A 23,080-nucleotide genomic window follows, 5' to 3' on the forward strand; every position below is an offset into this window, starting at 1 on the left:
CACAACACACACATGCTTTGACTTATATCTAAATTACATACAACGGCATACTCTGGATTTTTCATGTATAATTAATAAAGAGTACATCAAATAAACTGCTTGCATTTAAAGAATTAAATATGCACTTACTTATAATACGAAACATAATTAGCTTTTTTAGTTAATTGTAGTTAGTTATTATAATTGGATGAATCTCGCCAAATAATGGCTTTGTTAGATTTAGTTTTGTCTCCAATGTATAATCAAGTAAACACAGCAGCTACAAGCCGCCAATCTTCACTCGGTCACCTTTTTACTATTTTCTTTCAATCAGGGGAATTTTTTTAATGCACACATCACATTTAGACTATCAAATTCGGCATTTAACAGTGCCATATTCCAATTAACCATAGTACTGGTCTCATTTATTTTCACTCTTCACTCTTGACTTGTCCTTTGAGCACCTTACGATGGATGGAAAGAGAACTTGTGCGACTAGGTGAAAGACACCTGCTCTGTACTGCCCTCTGTTGGTCAAGACAATTACTAACATGTCCTTTTCTTTCCACAGTCCTCAACCATGAGACATCCTTCAAATGAGCTTGATCACTCTTTAGAACACACACTTAGAAAAACAAAACAGAAACGACATGATTTTTTTTATCTACTACAACTATAGAAACCTTAATTAAAATCAACTTAAATTCTGAACATCCAGGCCACTCATTTAAAGGAAAATTCAAGGTCAAGAGTTGCGTAACATGGCAATACATAATGATTTAAAAATATGTATCGATAAATAATGGGATTATAAAACAATGGCATTGACTATTAGATCACAGACGTTTAGTATCATCCTGGTGGCCTGAATGATTTCGAGGAACCCACTATAAGATCATTTCACAACTTAGAGGCGATTAACACTTACAGTAGAGGTAAAATATTGACACATAGATCAGGTGTTATCAAAGCTGAAGAACATCCAAATCTATTGGCAAGCACAGCAGTTTTATCCCAGACAGTTTGGCTGCCCCCACTGGAGTAATTCAAAATTAAATTGCTGCTCAGACAATGATGTGTCCAGGAGGGTCTTTCCCCAGCTTCTCAAGACAATACCGTAACCCAAAGCAGACAAGAGGCAAAATGGAAGCAATCTCGATGTTTTCCGAACTCCCCTCTCTCTTTTAAAACAATTCAAGAAAGCTTGAGCACTTTTATGAATACAGAGTCCAGGAGTCAGAGGTCTAACAAAGCTTGGAACATTATCGATCCCACATTTCATTTGCTCTCCATTTACTTTGTCAGCTTTTAACTTAATGGGGTTACCGCGATAAAATCCAACTCGCAATCTTGTGTTCCTATGCAAGCGTTTGAACTGCAGAGTATATCTTGACCTGGCTGAGCTCTTCACACATACCTGTAACTGATTGAACCAAACACACCAGCCAAATGGGAAATCAATGTCCTGTCAAACACAGCTCAGAGACTGCGGTCCCCCCGCTGTTATCAAAATCCCGTCTCTCCCATTGACGCCATAAAGAACACTTTATCACTCATCTGTAAAGACCACGAGCCACTTCTTATCCGAAAAAAATTCTATTATTTTTTGTAAATGTTGTTCTTACATCAAACAAACTGAATCGACATCAGCTTTTATAGCGTGCAAAAAAGCTGGCCGCAGTATGGGAAAGACAACGCTACGCAATACAGTCTTAGTGAGAAATCTTTGAGTCATTCATTACAACAGCAATCTTTTCTTGTTTTTTTTCTTTTTAAATGCGTTTTCATCTTCAGATGACGTCTGGAACTGTTGGATGACCTATTTCCAACACCCTATTCACAGTACAAGAACCTGTCAACACACGTCAAAGTTGCGTAAACACTTGAGAAAATATAGATATTAAAATAAAGTCAGTAGACAGATAAGTGAGATGAAGTGTTTTTGTAATACGTGTCAGGTTTAGCAGCCACTGCCTCACGCCTGATTCAAAGTCACCCACCGTCAGATAGAAGGAAGCCAGCAGCGCATCTACTTTGCAATCAAAGCACGCGGTGACGTCCAAAGAAGCGCCCCGGCCCTGATGGGAGATAGCGGCCCTGGCTAACCATGTGGTCTTTGTTTTTTTGCCCTGCGGTCATTTCTCTGCTCTGTTGATGAGCAAATCAGAGTTAATTGTTGCAAGAAAAGACGAGGTCATCAGCCAGGGTAATTTAAAGGAAAATGAGGTTCCGCTAAAGATGACCTCATCGCTTCGGTCAGAATCCCCTTTCCCGACTCCTCAGGCGGGGATGAGGGTTCTTCTCTGGCCAAATCCTGCACATGTGGCTATATGGGAGGTAGACACTGAGATTAAAATAGGGGTCAATGACCAGGATAGACTGTTCAAAGTGCTTCATCAGTTCTATCCTGTACAACTGACTGGCCAAGTTACATTCGTCGATAGCTCAAGGGGCTCGTAGATCATTCAGCGGCCGTCTGTGTATATCTAGCTGTGTCGTTCATCACAAGACTAAGAAATCTACTGGATTTCTAATGTGACCTTTAAACTCTCGTTCCCATCTCGGTGGGGCTCCCCCGTTTCCCATGTGGTCCAGGGCTCTTCTGATTGCTGCCTGGATTAGAGCGATGCAGGGAAAGAGTTTTGTGTGCTGTGTTTTCTCCGCTCTCAGGCCAATGTCCTTTAATCTCGCTGTAACTTTGATCCACCCCCTGATCAGGACCTGAAGGAAAATTAAAGACCTTCCACCCACTCACAAATCTTCAATTGGCTCACAAGTTTGCCAGGACACCGGTGCATGTCATGAAGGAGTGACTCTTTGGTCACCACAGTTAACAGGCAAAGACTTACACTCCCTGTGCACAAGTCTCTCTTTGGTTCATCATTTTGCATGAAGAGATGAACTTCCTTGAACCGGCTCTGAATTTAAACAACGCTGGGTTTTGAAAGTCAGTTCTGAGGTGGGTGTTTAGTAGGGTGAGGGAGGGACACACTGTTGCACAATTTCATCCACTTTTTATAAGAATACGTTTCGACACACAAAAGTAAACGGTCCGATCTCTCAGAGTCCACAGCTAATCTCATCCTCACTCCCCCAGCGCAGAATCACACACATGCAAACACACTTCTAACTCCTGGAACAAGCAGACAAACATGCTAAAGCAAACACAGACATCAAGCTAAACAGACTGATCGTGTGAACGTCCATACAAACACAAAGAAAAACGGAGGTGATCCATGAACAGGATGATCCACAAATCAAGCAGCACTCAGGTTTAACAAAAGTAAACAACTGCACAGCAAAGCAGTAATTAATGGCACCCTTCCCTTTTCTACAGTAAAGACATGTCAAACAGTGGGGACCTGGCAAGGTAGATTACCGAAGATTTGCAACACTTGAGGATTACTCAAGAATGCCTGACTTTGATCTCTCTGCACTTAGCCTTTGATTCAGAGTAATTATTTAAAAGAGTGAAGTTTTTTTCCCCACCAACACAATGATGAATGGTTCTAATGATTTCTTAATTTTCAGGCAGTGAGACATCCTTATCTGTGTCTGTGTGTGCGCCTCAGCGTGTGATTTTTGAGTGCTTTGTCTGCCACATATCCTTCTGAGGTAAAGATATCTATGGACATGACTATATTATTTATGTCTTCATTTTTAAATTCTATTTCACGGAGCGGACATAATTCCTAAGGTTGATCTGCGTCCTCCCAGTCTCAAGTATTCTCACCTGCATCTTCTCTCTGCTGTACTTGAAGAGAGAGCACATGAGTTATGGTTAATTACAGAATGGATCCATGTACCGCTTTACGATCTTCTGGTTAAAAATAATTCTGCTTGCTGTGCCCATGTTTTTTTGCGTCTCCCACTACTTCTAATTATAACTTTGTCCCTGCTTATTTTGGGAATAAAAACATTACTTTGGTCTATTTTAACATTTTAGAATTTTGTTAAGCTGCAGTGTAAAGAGCATTGTAGGTAAGCAGCTTTAAGACAAAACAAAAGCATGTTGTCATTTGCTTGCATCTGTAACCAATAATTCAAACATGCTAGCCACGCTAGACTTCCTTTCAATTCATGAGTTGGAATTGAATTGAACGGACATACCCCACATGAACTTTTGTGAACCAGGGTGCAAAAACTGTTTCCCAGAATGCATTACATTTAATTTCTTAATCATTCCGATTCCATTTCATGTGGGGCGTGGTCAATTCAATTCATTTCCAACTAATGGATTGAAAGTCAGTTCTTCAATTCTGAATTTTGTGCCCATCATATTTGAATTATTGCATATAATATCCAAAGATTGTCTTTCTCGACTAGTAAAAGGCTAAACATTTATGCATTTGAATTTTAATTCACTTTAATCATATTTCCTTAAATTCAAATTTGAATCCAACTCAGCATCCTGTTTACTACCTCAGTTCAAATTCAATTCAAATTCTCAACCATTCTGATTGGTGCACAGCACAAACATGTCCCAAACATTCACAATTTTCAGATCGTTCCTATTCCCCTGCAATGAAGAAGTACTATGCAAACCAAAAAGGATGTACGAGATACGTAATGTGACCGATGCTAGAAAGGGAGTGTCATTAATTGAGTGGGGTTAAAACACCGGTTGTGTGTATGTGTTAACTGCAAGCTTCAAGCTTCAGGATGCAAGCTTTAAGGATTGGCGTGTCACAGAAGTTATGCACCTGCACTCAGCTCCTTAGTGGTTTTGGATGGTTTATTGTGCCACTACAAAGGACTTTCAAATCTTCTTGGATCTAAATGATGAGGGCCAGCATCCTGTTTGGAACACAAACGCAATACAAAATTGAATGAATTCTCCTTGTCTGTCTCCCTCTTACTCTTACTAGCATAGTCAAGAACAGCACAGTAACATTGCATGCTACAAACAAAAAGATGTAACCCAAAGATGAAAGTATGCCTGCATGTTGGTGGTAAGAAGACCAGACAGAAGAATACAGTCTCCAAAACAATCCTCTCCTTAATGTAGCGTGGGTATAAGGGTTTCCCTGCATTTTTTGTAAAACTATCAAAGCTTTCCCCAAGAGCCAAAAGCATAACTTAGAAAGAACTGAATCTTCAAAGACGGCCACTATCTGCCTCTGCCAGCTTGCTACGTCTCACGGGCGGTCAAGGTTTCTGATTAGCGGTTATCGGGTGCTGGCGTCTCTTGCGTCATTGTGGGCTGTTATAGGTGAGCCCTTCTGACTGCTTAGGCATGGCCAAGTGGGGCTAGATTTGCACATGGTCTCTTGCCATCTTAAAGCATGATCTCAAGCAGCCATGGCAGATAACAATGGCGGAACATCCAGCCATTCAGTAATTACAGAGGAAACTGCTGTGTCACGTTACAATCTTTGGGTAAGCCTAAACCTGATTTATCAAAGGCTCCAAAACATGCAACTGTTATCAGAACATTGAAACATTTCCTTAATCCATCACCTATCAAGCAACTGTCATTTATCATTTGTAAGAATAAAATATATTAATTGCAAAATCCGATCTCAACTCTGACAAAATTAATTGCTTGATATCTAACCGATTCCAGCTATGGCACGGAAGGGACATGACATAACTATTAAAAAAGTCATTTTTGAATGGAGCAAACTCATAGCCAGATACTTATCCACCAAGAAATGCAGACCCACATCAAAATGAAGGTTTAGACGACTTTGCAACTCAAAATACACAAGCTTTCGATCTGCTTCTAAACACTCTGACTTTGACTTTGAAAGCATTGTTTTCTGTGCGAATTGACAGTAGTTTGGGTTGATCCAATAAAAGATGAACTATTTTCCAATAACATTGTGGCGAGCAGGGCGGGGCCAAGAGACGTGGGAGCAAAGTGAGGCCGGTAGCATGAGTGTTAATGTACATCACCTGTGTGCCACACTGGTCTCGAGTCCTACGGAGGAGCTCCAGAAGGATAAAAGAAAAAGTGACAACAGTGCAAGACGAGAGAGGACCAGGCCTAGGCCTTTATGTTGTTGTTTTGTTTTAGTTTATGCGGCGGGGGGTTGGGGGGTTATTTTGTGATTAAAGTTTACATTGATTGTTTGCTGGTTCCCACCTCCTCCTTCCCTGAACATCAGTACCAATAACCAGGAGGAAGGAGGGATATGCTTTCAGAAAGTCCAACTGAGGGGGATCGTGGTACTGAGAGGGTCTGGTAGCACAAAGTAGCGGTTACCGCCAATGGCTACCCGAAGTGTTGGAGCTGGAGTGACTTGCCGGGGAGATGGATAAACTCACTGCCGTCCGCCTGGGTTCTAGAGGGACATCTGCCATCCATGAGGGGATGGGGGAGTTAACCCTGTTTGCCTAAGGCCAGAGACTGGTGCCATCCGCTATGCTGGGGAGAAGGTGGCGAGCGAGGGAACGGGGGGCTTGTAGCCTGGAGCCCAAAGCCAGAGAAGCTGTCGCCATACACCAGGGGATGTAGCAGACAGAGGCCGTCCTCGTCCCACAGAGAAGCTCTGGAAGGATAAAAGGAGGAGTGATGACAGTGCAAGATGGGGGGACCAGGCCTAGGACATTATGTTGTTATTTCTATTTTCGTTTAGGCAGCAGATGTCCATGAGGCGCTGCTGCTTTACTTTTGTTTTGTTTATATTATTAAAGTTATGTTCATCGTGTGCAGGTTCCTACCTCCATCCCTGAACCTTGAACTTCGTTGTAAACATCTCTAAGAGTCTTCCACAATGTTGTTTTGGAGTCTGTACCACTCAAAACAATGCAGGTCAAACCACCGATTCCCATAATTCCAGTATGGCATTTCTGAGAGGTTTACATTTAGTTGAATCCTTTCAGGAGAACCCATCTGAACTGGCTGCTGTATCAGTCTTAACACCTGTGAAAAGGTACTTCTATGTTCAAATTTACTTTGTATTGGGCCCAGTCCAGAATGAGCCAGTTATGAAGGAATGTGATGCCGTGCCAGGCTAGCACGGCTGCTGCTCCTCTGAACAAACAGGAGTTTCGGGCGTGAATGCCATGCCAGTTCATCTGAGACCAAAAAGCTCAGTCTTTTGCCATCAGCAGCCCCATACCTGGCATTGATTTAACTGAATGATTTATTGGAAACCAGAGTTTTTAATCATTCGGAATTGCTGGGTTTAGTTTTAATTAAATTGACAAAAACATAATCCTGCCAGTATCTCTGCAGGCAGAGGTCATTTTGGTTTCTGTTATTGAAAGTGTCAAAGTCTGAACCAGTCAGAGATGGGTCCAAAATGGTTTCCTTAATGCTTGCTGTAATCTCTCCCCTGGTTTACCTGTGGAAAAATAAGAATAAGCATCAGAAAATGAGTCTGGTCTGCTTGCAATCAACCACACTTAGTGAATGACAGCATTGTGACATTTTAAAAGAAAACCCTAAAAGCATTCAACCCCTTTGCTCTGGGCATGGTTCCAGCTTGTCTTGACAAATCCCCTGTCTTTGCAGCAGTCAGTTTCACACCTGATAGGACCACCTGAGTACATTCTCCAGAGGGTGAAATCAGAGAGGGCCATCAAGTGTACCCTGCCACAATCCATTCTGCTTTAAAACGTTACCATGAAAACTGAATGCACACATATCCACCCTAACCGAGCCCTGTGGGGTCACATGAGGCACTGAGAAGTCCATTTAAAGAATTCTTTTCATATGCAAGTCTTTGACATGCTGCAATAAAATTGTACATTATCCAGTATCTGTTGGATCGCCAAACTTATGGTCATTAATTTCAAATGTTTCAACAGTTAATGCACCAGATTTATTACATATTCCAAAACAAATAAGTAAATATACATATAAATACTGATCAATTCCTATGTATTGTACTTAACATCCGTGTACAGAATACTTTAAATATCATTATGTTGTTCCAAGTCAATTAAACACGCATTAATTGTGAGCAAATTTAAACAAATCGAAACAAAATTACTTTATATTTAAATTCAGTTTAAATACATTTAATTTAAATTAGACTAGACTGTACAAATGATTGACTTTTAATTAGGTGAATGAGTCAAGTTTTGTGAACTCACAGAGACTAAGACTACAATGTGTTGTATATCTGCAAACAAAATCATTTCTTAATCATAAAGTGACATTGTCAAATTTTGAATACAAATCAGCCAATGACATGAAGGCGCATGAGCGGATGTCACGTAATTGGTCAAGTTGAGAGTCACCATAACAACTAACTTAGCAAAGAAGTAGACAAATATTTTTGTGCATTTCCATCCTGACGCAGTATTACTCAAATATTCACATACGTTCTGATTAAACGATAAATGTAAAAGAAAAAAGACGTCCGTTCTTCGATTTCTGTTGAGTTATAATTTGCACTTTATTTTACTGAAACTAACGCTACTTTGACTTGATCAGCAACTTATGACATTGTGATTGACTGGAGATGATACATAATACATAACCATATTTCACATACAATAGGAGTAGTTAAAGTACATACTGTAGAAAGATGCATTAAAATCACTCTTAAGTTCAACTGATTGCATTTAATGTAAATTTAAATTAATATTTGATTTTTTTTGGCAAATATGTATTTGTGTTTGAAACATTACATTTAATTAAGAATTAGTTGTACTGTTAATTTACATTAAAGAATATTTCAGTTCACGTTAATTGCGTCATTATATTGTGTAGTGTACTTTAACTATATTTTAAAACACACTAGAAGCAATTATGAAAGGAAATATAAAGTTGTATTTAAGTCCCACTTAAGTTGTTCCAAAATATCACTCTTAATGGCAACTTATTACATTTTATTTCTATGATACATTTGAAATTAATCACACTTAATATGCATTCAGTGCACAGAAAACATTGCATTTAATTCACACTTTAAAGTACATTATTTGTGTTATAAGTACACTTTATAAAAGTACACTAAAGTGCACTTTTTTTCACAAGGGCACAAAAGTAAAAGTGTTCATAATTCATGATATTCCAATAATACACACATGATGGTGGTTTTTCTAGACATTTGCCATTAAACAGTGTCAAGAGCTTACCTGCCTTAGAAGTTATGGTTTTGTTTGTCTCTAGCACTGTTTCTGTGCAGTACTGCATGGACCGTAAAGTTTACCAACCAACACAAATACCTGGAACAGAACGCAACTTTGTAAATTGCATTGTTAAGATAGTGTCTGCTTAAAATATATATCTGAATGTAAACATACAGTAGCATACCTTTCAGAGCTAGTTCGGCCACAATCTCGGATCTCACTGGGTTGAAAATCTTTAGACATGCTGGCACACCCAAATTACGGGCATATTGCCAGTCATTATAGAATAGACATACAGACATGGACAGTTTGTCTAGGTTAACTGCAGTTACCTAATGATGGACTATCAGCTGCCCAGAAGGCCTACACTTTCTGCACAGCGCCCCCTGGTGGGGGGGAAAACTGTCTGCTAATTATACTTAAAACAAGATGATACATAAAGATTTGGATTTTAATTGTTTTGAGTGAACATACTTAAACCAGCAGACAGTATGTAAATATTTAAATAAAGGAGATGCATATGTAGAACATCACGGAAGGACGGTGAAACGTGCATGTTGTTAAGTCTGTTCTTTGTGCACACATTGTCAAGTTCATTTATCCAGGTCACAGAAATATAACTCAGTTCCTCATTCACTATTCAACAGCCTGTAAGCCAATTAAGTCATCAGGTTATAGGAGCTAAGATGCTGTTGATACTCACATTTCTAATGTAGAAAATTGAAGCCACGAAAAAAAACAGTTAATCAACTACGTACCAAACAAATTGTAAGAAATCATATTATATAACCTAGTATTTACTGCAAATGTCAACAATGAATTGTAAGAATACCATCTATCCTGCCTCAGAATTACTATGCCTATTATATATATATATATACATATATATATATGAAGAGCTCTTTTCCAAAACGCTATAAATCCATTTCAATAGTTTTCAGGAAAACTACATTTTTTACCTAGACCCACACATTTTGTGAATATTCAAATTATCCTGTTTAAATGTTTTATTGGTTCAGTCTGAACATTTTGAACAATAATTATTAAATCAAACAACAATATTGTTAATGATAATTTAAAAGTTAATTTTATTTTTTTCCAAAACGCTATAAATCGAAATAAACCTCAAACAAATAGTACCAATTTCAACATATGCATGAAAAAAAACAAATTATTAATACCAATTTCAACATATGCATGAAAAAACGAATTATTAAAAATGATCAATATATGATAACGATATTCAAAAAAGGGATGGGCACCCCTCCAGCACATGCACACACACACACAGGCTACATAACATGTGAGCAAAGCGGAGCAGCATGACGCTTAAATATAAGTTAAAAAAAAAACAACAAAAAAAATAAACATTTCACATTTGTTTTTAATAATATTACATTACTTATTTTTATTATTTCATCTATGTTGAGTAGGCTATGAAAAGGGAACCGCATGAGATGAGTAAGATAGGATCAAAATTCAAAAGCTGCCCAATATCGGAAAATATTTGGAGTGCGTCAGACATGATTTTGACCACTTATTAAGTTTTGTTTTGTAGAAAGCTTGTAAACTTCGTTTCATATAAATTGTATCTTCATTTTAATAAATGTTTCGTCGACAAATTGACTGGATTAATACATTAGAAGTAAATATCAGACAATATAATCAGGACACAGAGGCGCGCAGGTGAACCGGAGCGCGTCTCATAATATGAACCGAAACACCGCGACGCTTGCCTCACACAGGCCTGAGAACTAAGCTACAGAAAGCTTTAAATATCTACTTTTAAACAAAACAATTAAAAACTAAAATAAATTGGCAACTCTCTGCGTATGTAGGCTAATTCGAAGTATGCGTTTCTCTATGCGCGTTCACTGCGAAGATGGCGAGTAAGCATCATCAACTTTATCTTTGTTGCTGACACTGACAGAAAACACTAGTTTATTAATAAACAATTCAAATGTTTCACGCATAATCATTACTTTTGCCGGTTCTTTGTGGCAAGCTTTATGCATACGTTGAGATGCGGAATATGCAATTAAAAACGCTCATATGGTTTCTCTCCCATTCAACCCGATCTCACGGGAATTCGTACGAATTTTACGAGGTGGCTAATTCGTACGAATTGGTCGTGAGATAGGGTAGTCCCATTTAATTAAATCAATATATGTGATTACTGATAATACAAATGGCTTAAATGATCTACTACTAGTCGACTAGAAAACTAGGACTCATTTTGAGGAATGAATGAACATAATAAACCTCTGTTCAGAGTGCCGCCGTGCTGGATTGTGTAGCGCTCATTGAATTTGAGGATTTATCGTGTTTAGGCTAAAAACAGGGCTGGTGCTTATCGCGGCTTGGGAAGAAACTGTATCTTGCAGTACATTTTAAACAAGGAAATATAGCGATTCGGCATGAAACGTTGATAGAGCAGTGAAAGGGTTCTGTCCGCAGCAGAATGACACGACAAACTCATTTTTTTTAAAAATGTCGTTTAACGCGTTTTGGAAAAGAGCTCTTCATATATATATATATATATATATATATATATATATATATATATATATATAAGCTATATCAATTTAAGAGGCCTTTATAAAATACTAAAATCTATAAAAACAGTATTTCAGTAAATTGTTGGATTTGTTATAATATAGTTATAGTTGATAAGTTACATGTTTTGATGCATGTAGAATTCAAATGATGTTCTGTCACAGGTATGTGCATCATGTTGTATTATGTTACAGCGCTTGAAACGCGGCTTGACTGATCAGAATTTTAACAATCTGTTTTAAAAAAAGAAATGACAATGAAATGATCCCGAACTACCCCCTCTTCTTCCCGTAAGAGTCTTTGTGTTTTGAGCTGTCGTCAGCGGCCTGGCAGCAGACCAGGGCTCTTGGAGGGGGTTATCTTCATTAGCTTGCCACTTGGCAGCTAATTGCTGGAGCAGGCGAAAACAAAAAGCTCGGTGTCCGTCCCTACATGCTCTGATTGCTCTGGGACAGGGGGAGGCAAAAGTCTGTGTGCCCCAAACAGAAAGCCTCACTTTGGCATGACTTAGCAGGCGAGGCTCCTCCCCTGTATGGATGTTTGTTTGGTTGTTTTTGGAGCTTTAGGTGAACAGGTCTAGGCCGGGGGAACTGAATTCAGCATGCCGTCTTTCTTTTTTCTTTTATCGAGCATTTTTATATGGGGGTGTGGGGGGTACAGGATAAATACTAAAGGATAAATGCTACAGGATAAATATTAAATCCCTTAAAGGGATTTTTTAAACCTTTGCTGATAATTTCCTCACCCCCATGTCATCCAAAATATCCATGTCATTCTTTCTTCAGGCGAAAAGAAATTAAGGTTTTTGATGAAAACATTCCAGAATTTTCTCCATATAATGCACTTTACTGGTAACCAAATGGTTCAAGGTCCAAAAGACAGTTTCAGTGCAAACTGCAAACTGTTCAAAGGGCTTTAAACGATTCCAGATGATGAATAAAAAAAAGTTTAAGTTTTATAAGCTCAAATGGTCGCCTTGCTCTGTTCGGTGTGACTCTCCAGTTCAAACTCATTCGTCAAAATGAAACGAATCTTTATCCGAGTCATTTGGTTCATTCAACGAACGAAATGAACGAATTGACTCGGAAAAAGATTTGTTCATTTTGATGAACGAGTTTAAACAGGAGAGTCACGAACGCGCATTACAGAACAGAGCAAGGCGACCATTTGAGCTTATAAAACTTAAACTCTCTTATTTATTTATTAAATGAGCGATCGTTTCACTTGATAAGACCCTTGTTCATCATCTGGAATCGTTTTAAGCCCTTTGAACAGTTTGCAGCTTCCACTGAAACTGTCATTTGGACCTTGAACTGTTTGGTTCCCATTGAAGTCCATTATATGGAAAAAATCCTGGAATGTTTTCATCAAAAACCTTAATTTCTTTTCGACTGAAGAAAGAATGACATGGACATCTTGGATGACATGGGGGTGAGTAAATGATCAGCAAAAGTTTTTTTTTTAAATGTGAACTACTTTAATTCAGGAGAGAATAGCATCTCAGAAAAGGGTTGTGAAATCTTTTCGAAATAGACAATTAATTTGTAATTGTGTTGTGGGCTAAGACCTTTTGTTTCTAATTCTGATCAAATGAAAATAGAAATACAAAACCGAGTTGTTTTGATAAAGCTCCACTGGTTACATATCTTCAGTCAAGCTGCATGAGTTTTAACACATTGTAGCGGTGAAGAAAATAAAGCAGCTTTTTAATGAATCAATGAGACGGATTGTTTCCACTTATCAAGATATGGCTTCAATTCAGGGTGAAGGCGGTCGGCAATTGTAATTGCTTTAGTAAAACATGTTCTTGTTCTTCTCCCTCACATGAATGAATCTCAACAAGAAACAGATTGTATCAGCCAGTGATTTTAGTGACATGTTTTCATTAAACCTTCTGTAACATCCCTCTCGTATCTCCCTCTGCACTGAACTCCATCCAATGGAAATGACTCCACTTATTGGACATTAGTTTACCTTATCTCCTTCACTTTGATAGCCTTTGGCTGACAGGTGAAACAATCAAATTGTTATTTCATTTTAGATACTAGGGAGAGAAGCTGGAAGGATTTGATATGCGTCTAGACAAAAGGCAACAAGAGAAGGTCTTACTGTCCATAAACCGTCTGAGATAAGGCGAAGAAATAAATGCCACTGTGCGCCAAAGGGTTCAGCATTTCTTTCTCTTCTCTTTGAAGCGCTCAGCTATCGGCAGAGCTTGTGGTTGTTTTCTGTCCGCCCCAAAGGCGTGATTTGTGTGTGGAGTCAGGTGCTGTCACTCAGATGTGCGCTGACCCCATCAGATGTCTGTTTAGACAAAACACAGCTTCACAGTTCAGACTTGCAGTGTTAAAAACTCATATGGATATCTACAGTTACTGCTGAGTTAAACACTGCTTCATTCAGGTTCGCAATGACAGTCAATATTAGACTTTTGTGTAAAGTACACATCGAGTCCAAACAGGTGAAAACAGGACTAATTGTAATGGGTTTTGACAGGTAGACCACCTATGAGACAGTATACGTACGTTAAAACGAAGAAAACCACTTTGTTCTAAGCCATTTTTTTCATTATAATACGAAGAAATAAGAATAAGAAGAAATTGCGAAATGAATATTTCTGTGTGCAGTCCAACTATCTACAACATTATTTTCTCAAGCAAATGTACTTGTATATCTCCAATTTAAACTACAAAGCCATGATTTTTATCAGACATTATATTATCAGTGTGGTAGAAATTAACTCTTTCTGAGGATTTTTAAGGCACACTGCTGCAGCACATTTAGAGATACATTTGAATTGGAACCAATAATGATGAATTTGCATTTGCTATATTCCAAAAGTCATGAAAAAGAGCAGAAAACAGACTTTGGACTGCAGAACAAAAACCGCTGATAACTACATTCAAGTAACTATAGGGACATCTAGCGGTCACGTTGCAACATTACACTTTTTGGGGAGATATACTACGTTATTGGTTGAAAATATACAAATAAAGCGGCATCCTGTCGCTTGAAATCGAAAATAAAATTACATACAAACAACAAAAGTCTTTGGCAAACGTAACGGTTTAATTGTTCACAAATAAAAAGATTTGCTGTGAGGGTTATGGTCGTTCAAGACGTCGGTATTGTCCAGAGTTCTTGTCACCAAAGGTTGTTTTGGAAAGATACAATTTTAATGTTGTATACTTGTAGGCCTATCAACTAAATGATCAATCAGATAGCCTATACAACTGTAGGCCTACACCAAATTGAACCGACTGTAGGCCTACATACCTACAGTCTACCTCACAGCTTTGTTTTCATTCTCGAATTAAATATGTCAAGCTAAACATTTGTACATACGCAGGAAATTTCCTTTAAATGCGAATCTACTCCATTGTTCACATAAAATGGAAATTAGACATACATAATAGTTTGTAGCATTCAAATAAAATTATTATTCTCATTCAAAAAGTAAAGGTAAAAAAAAGTTTAAATAGTTTAAAAACGTAAATAGTTTATAGTTTATAGTAATAGTTTTTTAAACGTTTAAATTCTGAAGGTCTCAGGATGGAGATATCAGCCGTTTTGAGTTAGTAGATCTATTAAGATCTAGAACATATAACCCAATAGAGTTATATGTTCCTTTTTTTTGTCTGTCTTTTGTGCCCTGTGTATTTATTGTGTAACTTATTGTTGTCTTGCACTTTTATCACCTTATCTTGGCCAGGTCGCCGTTGTAAATGAGAATTTGTTCTCAATCGGCCTACCTGGTAAAATAAAGGTTAAAAAAAAAAAAATTAATTTCTATTCTATTCTGTTCTATTCGTAACCACCATAGATATTGACACATGCCATTGCCAAAGTGGTTGATCAACAGGCTATGGGGTCCAAAGATTTTTAAATTAATACGTTTTGGCCCACCTAATCTTGAACATTTTATCCATGTTCCATTCTATTCTATTCTACTCTATTCCGTTTAAGTTTGTAGGCTACTTGGCCTTACGAAAATGAACGATGGTTTTAATACACATAAAAACAAACAGCACTACTAGTTAAACCAAAATTATTTCAGCCATGCAATACTACCATAGTTTAGCAGTGGTATTTGTAGTAAAATTGTGTTTTACAAATGGTAATCAATCCACTACTTTGATAAAACTATGGTTCATTATTTTATTATAAGGGATGATCCATGATCTATGATCTCTCTCTCTCTCTCTCTCTCTCTCATAGAGAGTTAAAGAGACAAACGCATGTGAAGACTAGCTACTTAGAATGCTGTTTGCACACACCCAATGATAATGTCAATGTTGGATGAAAATGAGTGTGTGTGTGAAAAACCCAGCATGTCCCCCCGCCTCTCAGAGACCGAACTCACCCACTCTCCCGTTACCCGGAAGTATGCAGAATTCCCAAAGATGGCGGAACAAGGTCCGATGGCGATAGCTATGCGGCTAAGAAATCAGCTGCAGAACGTCTACAAGCTCGACCCTTTAAGGAACGAGGTGAGTGAAAGGGGCGATAAAGGTTTCTGCGTCCGTCTTTTGCCGCGTGCTTCCCGCACTTACTATAAACGCGCGTGAGAGGGGCGTTCTGTGTGGCGCGAAAGACGAGAGATGGAGCGCGAGACCGTGCTGCGTGTCTGCGCAGGCGTGAGTGTTGCGAAGAATCAATCTACTGTGTGTCTAGCCGCGGTTGTGTTTTTGTTCTCCTCCGTGGCGGTGGTTTTCTTGTCAAATCCGTCCCATTCGAATCCCCTGCTTTTTAGTTTTTCCCCCATCTCCAAAATTCAATACACGAATAAAAAGGGTTGTTTGCGCTCCTGAACGAATAGCGGTGGTGGTTGCCGTCGCGTGCTGAGCTGTGATATCCCACATGATTATTGATGCGCGTTGGCCCAGACGCGAACAAGTGCATGATTTGCTTCAGCATGCATTTTTTGGCAGTACGTGTCCTTGTTGAACATAAGTGACAGAAAATGTACTTGTACTTTAGAATTCGTGGGACGTAAGGTGACACTAAGGTGCATATGCGGGGACATGGCGTTATCTTCTTACCTCAACATCGAGTCCTTGTTGAATTCAGTAGCTTGAAGTCCTCGCAATGATTGATATTAAACTAGCAGTACTCGTTTAGACGATATTCTGGTTTATTTAGCCGGTCCCAGGCTCGCTTTTTTACAAATGAGTCCGACACCTGACTCGCTGAAAAGTGAAAAGTGCGCGCTTCTGCCGCACCACACGAAGGAGCGCGCATGTAAATAGTTGTATACACAACACATTGTACTTCATTTTAGAAAAGGCACGTGATGTAAAAATACATAAATGTATCGTCTTTTTTTGTAATTTATCAATTTTTATCAAATCACGTTTGGCATCTCTAGTTTGCCTACGTTTTAAATAATAATTGATAATAAGTGGTCATAAAAACGGCATAGCCTAATTATAGATTAAAATTTTGATTCAAGTAGTTTCAATAACATTTGCAGCATGTCACAATGCTTCTGACACTTAACATCTATTGTATACTTTCTATTTACATATAGCTGACATTGAATCAAGTCACTATATGTAAATAGAAAGTATACAATAGATGTTTTTTTTTCCCCACTAGTCACCTAATTTATTGAAACTTTTGTTAATACAACTGATATTTATACTTTTTACCTTAGACACTCTGTAGTTTCAACATTGGTTATGCATTCAAGGATTGCCCTAAAACCAGCTTAAATGGAGAGTTCACCAAAAAAGAAAATTCTGTCATCATTTACTCACCCTCATGTTGTTTCAAACCTGTATTAAGTTTCTTCTTTTGAACACAAAGTAAAGTATTTTAAAGACAGTTGACGGCACCCATTGACAACTATAGTATTTTTTTTTCCTACTATGGAAGTCAATGGGTGCCCTCATTGCCTAGGAAGTAATGACAGAATATTAATTTGTGGGTGAACTATCCCTTTTAATGTCAAAGGCTGGTGATTTTACATAAATTCAGAATGTCACATATCTCAAACTACCTGCATGACATGTTTTCCCTTGTTTGGTACCACAGGAAGAAGTTAAAATAAAGATAAAGGACCTAAATGAACACATCGTTTGCTACCTCTGCGCAGGATACTTTATCGACGCAACCACTATCACAGAATGTCTCCATACGTGTAAGTGTTGTGTACTTCATCTCTCTCCTAATAACACTCTCAAATGAACACAGACTTAAAGGGATAGTTCACTTTGAAATTAATTTTTGATGTTTTAGCTTACCTCAAGGGCATCCAAGATGTAGGTGTCGTTGTTTCCGCAGTAGTTTCAATTTTGATATTTTTAGGTCAAACCGTTCTTGTCTTTCAGTCATATAATGGAGGTCTATGGTCACCACCTCAAAGAGCATGCACAGAGAAGTCCAAATTAAACATGATTTAATGACTCGTAAATATAAGTACACATTGATGGCCTGAGACACGAAACGAGCGGTTTGTGTGAGAAAACGAACAGTTTTTATATAGTTTTTACCTCTTGTAACCACAGAGTCATCCAAGTGATCTGAAGGCACGGGCGCTTCGGTCTGCGGAAGCACTGGAAGTGAACTATCCCTTTAAAGCAGCCAACTTCACAACTGTTATATGTGCTGATCAAATCCACAAGTTACTTTGTTATATTGAATACTTGCTCTCTCCACAGTTTGTAAGAGTTGCATTGTGAAGTATCTCCAGACCAGCAAATATTGTCCAATGTGTAACATCAAAATCCACGAAACACAGCCCCTGCTGAATCTAAAGCTGGATAGAGTCATGCAAGACATTGTCTACAAACTAGTCCCGGGTCTACAAGAGAGTAAGTACAGCGCACAGGATCAGCTGAACTTGAGTGTCGTTTATTGTGACCCCTGGTCAGTCGTGGTTAAATGTCCATCTGATCTTCTCAGGCGAAGACAAGCGAATTAAAGAATTCTATCAGTCACGGGGTCTTGAACGCATTATACAACCATCTGGAGAAGGTACGGGATTACATGTAGATAGATACTGCTGTTAATGTGTTTTTATTAAGTGTGTTTGTGTTTTCCTCGTAGATTCAGTTCCAGATAACACAGGATTACCTTACACAAGCTTTGACCACTCCAAAGCTCACTTTTACAGATACGATGAGCAGGTCTCTCTATGTCTGGAAAGGCAAAGGTAAGACGGCAGTAAAGCTTATTATGTTTTGGTTTTTTTACAATACTGTGCAAAAGTTTTGGGCCCATAAGATTTTAAGGAAATATATACTCTTTTTTCTGAATAGATGTCATTTAACAATATCTTTTGCATTTTTAATTCAAACAACGTCAAACTTGGCACTTGCCTGTAGCAAAAAAACCTGTCAAGTTTGAAATCTATCGGACTAACGGTTCGAGGGATATGCGAATAACAGACACACACACACACACACACAGACAGATGTTCCTGTAATTTATAGATAGATAGATAGATAGATAGATAGATAGATAGATAGATAGATAGATAGATAATGAAAACTATTTCTTGAGCAGTAAATCATCATATTAGAATGTTTTCTGAAGGATCATGTGACACTGAAGACTGAAGTAATGATGAAAATTCAGTTTTTAAACATGTTAAGTAAATAGCTATTTTAAATTGTAATAATATTTCACAATATTTCACATTTTTACTGTATATTTGATCAAATTTTTTCAGCCTTAGTGAGTATAGACTTTTTGCAAAAACATTAAAAAAACTAAAACTTTGTTGGTAAGCATCCTACCATAATTTCATTTTGTTTTTTTACAGCTCGTCATTTTCCGGGAAGGACAAAAATAAATTAACTCTACAGGTAAGAAGGAATATGATGCACGATGATTCACTCTCAGGAAAACCTTAAACACTGCTTGTTTGTTTCTATTAGAAGCGATGACAAATTAATTTATGTTAAATGATGTTCCTGCAGCAGAAGTTTGTACGTTGTTCAGTCAGGGCTGAAGTTCGGCATCTGAGGAAAGTCTTATGTCATCGACTTAACGTGGAGAAACATCAGGTGTGACTCGCTTTTCTATTTCTTCCCATGCTTTAAAGAGACATTGCTTTTATATGTAGGACCAGAAAGTCATATTTTTTCAAATATTGTTCTATTTATATGCTATGAATTTATAATTAATGAACAATAACTTTTTTTTTGTCCCATCTGGTCTACTAATTTAATACATCTTTTGTTTCTAACTATATTCAGTTGATCCCAGGTATAAAATAGTTTCAGTGTACTAAAATGATACATATTAAGAATCCACCCATGTTGTGTTGATGGAGTCTAGCCTCGAGCTAACAGCTGATTGGTCTATTGTTAGTGAACGTGACGTGCAGCTTCGATGCTTCCAGACACTGTATTAGACAATGACATTTGATTAATTATATAAATGGCACGTATGATTTGTATATCCCAATTAGACAATGATCGAATTTATCAATGTTCGAATTGGACGACCAAACAAATCTATCTCTCTACTATAACTTGTAGTAGAGTGAGATTTTTAAGGGATAGTTCACTTTGAAATTAATTTTTGGTATGTTTTAGCTTACCTCAAGGGCATCCAAGATGTAGGTGTCTTTGTTTCCACAGAATTTTAAATTTTGACATTTTTCAGTCAAACCGTTGTTGTCAATCAGTCATATAATGGAGGTCTATGGTCACCACCTCAAAGAGCATGCACAGAGAAGTCCAAATTAAACATGATTTAATGACTCGTAAATGTAAGTACACATTGATGGCCTAAGACACAAAACGAGTGGTTTGTGTGAGAAAACGAACAGCATTTATATTGTTTTTACCTCTTGTAACCACAGCCACAAAGCGCCCGTGCTCTGTGGTAACAAGAGGTAAAAACTATATAAATACTGTTGGTTTTCTCACACAAACCACTCGTTTTGTGTCTTAGGCTAGCAATGTGTTAAATTAAAATGAATTAATTTCAAAGTGAACTATCCCTTTAACTAAACCTCTTTTTTACCCTGTTTTCTTCCCTCCTCTCCTTCTCTCTCTTTGTTGCGCTACAGGTCCAGATGTTATTCAATAACGAATCTCTCCCAGATCACATGACCATGAAGCGTCTCTGGCTGTCTCACTGGTTTGGAAAGGTATTGTAGTCTCAAGCGTCTCCAGCTAATTTCATACCGCATTCTTTCACACTATCAGCTCGTTTGCCTTCCCTTTAGGAGGGATCTATATTACCCTAGCACACTAGCGATTTACTGTGCTCCGGTTTACATCTTCTGAGGGGAATCACAGCACAGGCAGAGATTTATTAGGACTAGGAAAAGCCATATGCCTGATGTCGCCTCGTGGTCTGAAAAATGCAATAGAAGTGCTATTCTCCATATTGCTTCACACAGGGTCTTGCTGCGGTTTGTGGGGCGTCAAAGTGTTGTGAGAATTTAGCGCTAGTAATTCCATGCCTCATATGATTTAAAGTGCAGCGGGTCTGTTTAGTGACAAAATCATTAGCCTGTCAACAAGATGATACTTAGCTTTTTTAATTTCAATCCTTTTGTTCTAACGCTTTCTCTTGTCTCTCTCGTTGCAGGCACAACCGCTGGTTCTCCATTATACTATAAAAGACAAAAGGACGAGATAGGATTATGTTAAAATATCAATTGGTGTATATATTTTGTATTTCACATATTCTATTTTAATAGCTTTCTGTGCATATATACTTATTTTTTTTGTTTTGTATTTTTGAAAATAAATTAAGTGGTAAAAAATACCGAGTGCAGTTTGTGTTGTATTTTTGTGTATTTTTGTGTCCTTTTCTTTTTTTTTTAAATGAAATTATTTCAGTGCAATTGAAATATACATATATAATAATATATAGTACATATACAATAATACACACACACACACACACACACACACACATATATATATATATATATATATACAGCTTTCAAATGATTAATCACGATTAATCACATCCAAAAGAAAAGTTTGTGTTTACATAATATATGGGTGCACTGTGTATAATTATTTTGTATATATATAAATACACACACACACTTGTATATTTAAGAAAAAAATATTATTTATATATAAAATATTTATATATAATAGAAATTATATATAAATCTATAAACAGTATATACATTAAAATATTTCTTAAATATATACAAGCACGTGTGTGTATTTATATATAAAGTAATATACACAGTGCACCCACATATATTATTAAACACAAACTTTTATTTTGGATGCTATATATATATATATATATATATATAGCACAAATGATGTCTAGCCTTTTTAAAGTCGAAATGCATGTTTATATTTGTATGGCCAGTGTTTTTGTCAGTCAACCACTAGGGTGCAGTGTTGGTCTTCAAGATAGCTCTACTAACACCAATCCCCTTCAGTCACCTCACAATGACTCTATAAGGATCATATTCATCTCAAGTGTAGGCTACATGGAGTGCTCTGAAAATGCAGGTAGGATGTCTATTAGATACGCAGGGAAAGCAATGCTGATGTGGGCTAACAGTTGTGTGACAAGAAAAGCCTACAGATTTGCCAAAAGTAGGCTATATTTTAAAAATATTTAAATATATTTCTATATTTCTCTAAAGTGAAACATGCTGCTCTATCATCCGAGGGTCCTGTCCGAGTGTTTAAAGCGCTTAATTGTTTTCTCGAATATTTTCACACGGTGTAGGCTATAATCAAGGCTTTCAATAGTAGGCTAATAATCAAAATATATTTATATTCATAGGCTACCTTTAAATTGCCTCGTGAAACAAGGGAATATAGGCTTATAAACACACACTGTTTGGAAATACACGGAGTTTTTAATGGGGAAAATTGGTAAAATTAGGTAAAATTATTATTTACCAAATTGCATGTTCCCTCTGTGCCCACCTATGTCAGTACGCGATTCTTTCTTTTTTTTAATCTGTTTTTTTTTTGTTGAAAATATATATCTTATGTTTTTTTTCCTGCATATTTTCTTTAAGACCAAATAGCCCTACATTTTATCGTTATACATTCATACAGATTTACAGTTAAAATAATACAAAAATACAAACCTAATAATTTGGAGGGTCAATGAATAGCTAATGTTTGACTTTGTACCAATTTTTGTTTACAAGTAGCCTATTTTAGTAGCCTACGAAATATTACGATAGTTTTGTTTTTCTCCCTCATGTAGCCTATGAAATCATATAGAATACAATAATTTTAAGCTTTAAAACAACTCTGCGGTGAATTTTCAATTAAAGAAAAAGAAATCTTTTTCGCAATTATTTTATTTTACATTAAATATTTACATGGGCTATATTTATGCATAGATATGACTTTAAAAAACGAAATTAATTAAATGAATGGACTAGGCTACGTCACCAGTATAGGACTCTAATGTAATTTCGATTATTTTTCGCGATTCAACACAATCTAAAAAATGCTGGGTTGTTTTAACCCATCTTTGGGTCGAATATGGACAAACTCAGCCATTGGGTCAAATGTTTGAATTACATTTTAACCTAACATTTGGTTTTGTCCAT

The 23,080-nt window shown here is 37.3% G+C and overlaps 1 protein-coding gene and 1 long non-coding RNA gene across 4 annotated transcripts; one reads left to right on the forward strand and one right to left on the reverse strand.

Annotated features, from left to right (window-relative positions):
* Positions 1-648: 648 nt before the first annotated feature.
* On the reverse strand, positions 649-9,854 carry LOC120461115 (uncharacterized). Of its 2 annotated transcripts, XR_005618092.2 has the most exons (4): positions 9,194-9,854; positions 9,016-9,105; positions 6,646-7,271; positions 649-6,473 (listed from the first exon to the last, which is right to left on the reverse strand). It is a non-coding gene; the product is annotated as an uncharacterized LOC120461115 (long non-coding RNA). The 2 variants fall into 2 exon arrangements; XR_005618091.2 differs by having other exon boundaries at positions 9,016-9,854.
* Positions 9,855-15,925: 6,071 nt separating this feature from the next.
* pcgf1 (polycomb group ring finger 1) lies at positions 15,926-21,306 on the forward strand. 2 transcript variants are annotated; one of them, XM_039649241.2, is made up of 9 exons: positions 15,926-16,055; positions 17,602-17,707; positions 18,228-18,380; positions 18,472-18,543; positions 18,616-18,721; positions 19,334-19,376; positions 19,491-19,577; positions 20,591-20,671; positions 21,118-21,306. In XM_039649241.2, the coding sequence occupies exons 1-9, from the start codon at positions 15,969-15,971 to the stop codon at positions 21,166-21,168; spliced, it is 786 nt and encodes a 261-aa protein (XP_039505175.1). In that variant the 5' UTR covers positions 15,926-15,968; the 3' UTR covers positions 21,169-21,306. The 2 variants fall into 2 exon arrangements, with proteins under 2 accessions (XP_039505175.1, XP_039505176.1); XM_039649242.2 differs by having other exon boundaries at positions 19,494-19,577.
* Positions 21,307-23,080: the final 1,774 nt, after the last annotated feature.

This window comes from Pimephales promelas, chromosome 9 (assembly GCF_988280905.1).
Source record: "Pimephales promelas chromosome 9, fPimPro1.hap1.1, whole genome shotgun sequence".
NCBI classification, from domain to species: Eukaryota; Metazoa; Chordata; class Actinopteri; order Cypriniformes; family Leuciscidae; genus Pimephales; species Pimephales promelas.

Excerpts from the sequence above, each read along its gene's own strand:
- pcgf1 (XM_039649241.2), top strand. The coding sequence starts at position 15,969 with ATGGCGGAACAAGGTCCGATGGCGATAGCTATGCGGCTAAGAAATCAG. Across the intron at positions 16,056-17,601 it reads TCGACCCTTTAAGGAACGAG|GAAGAAGTTAAAATAAAGAT; the intron begins GTGAGTGAAAGG and ends TTGGTACCACAG. Across the intron at positions 19,578-20,590 it reads TTAACGTGGAGAAACATCAG|GTCCAGATGTTATTCAATAA; the intron begins GTGTGACTCGCT and ends GTTGCGCTACAG.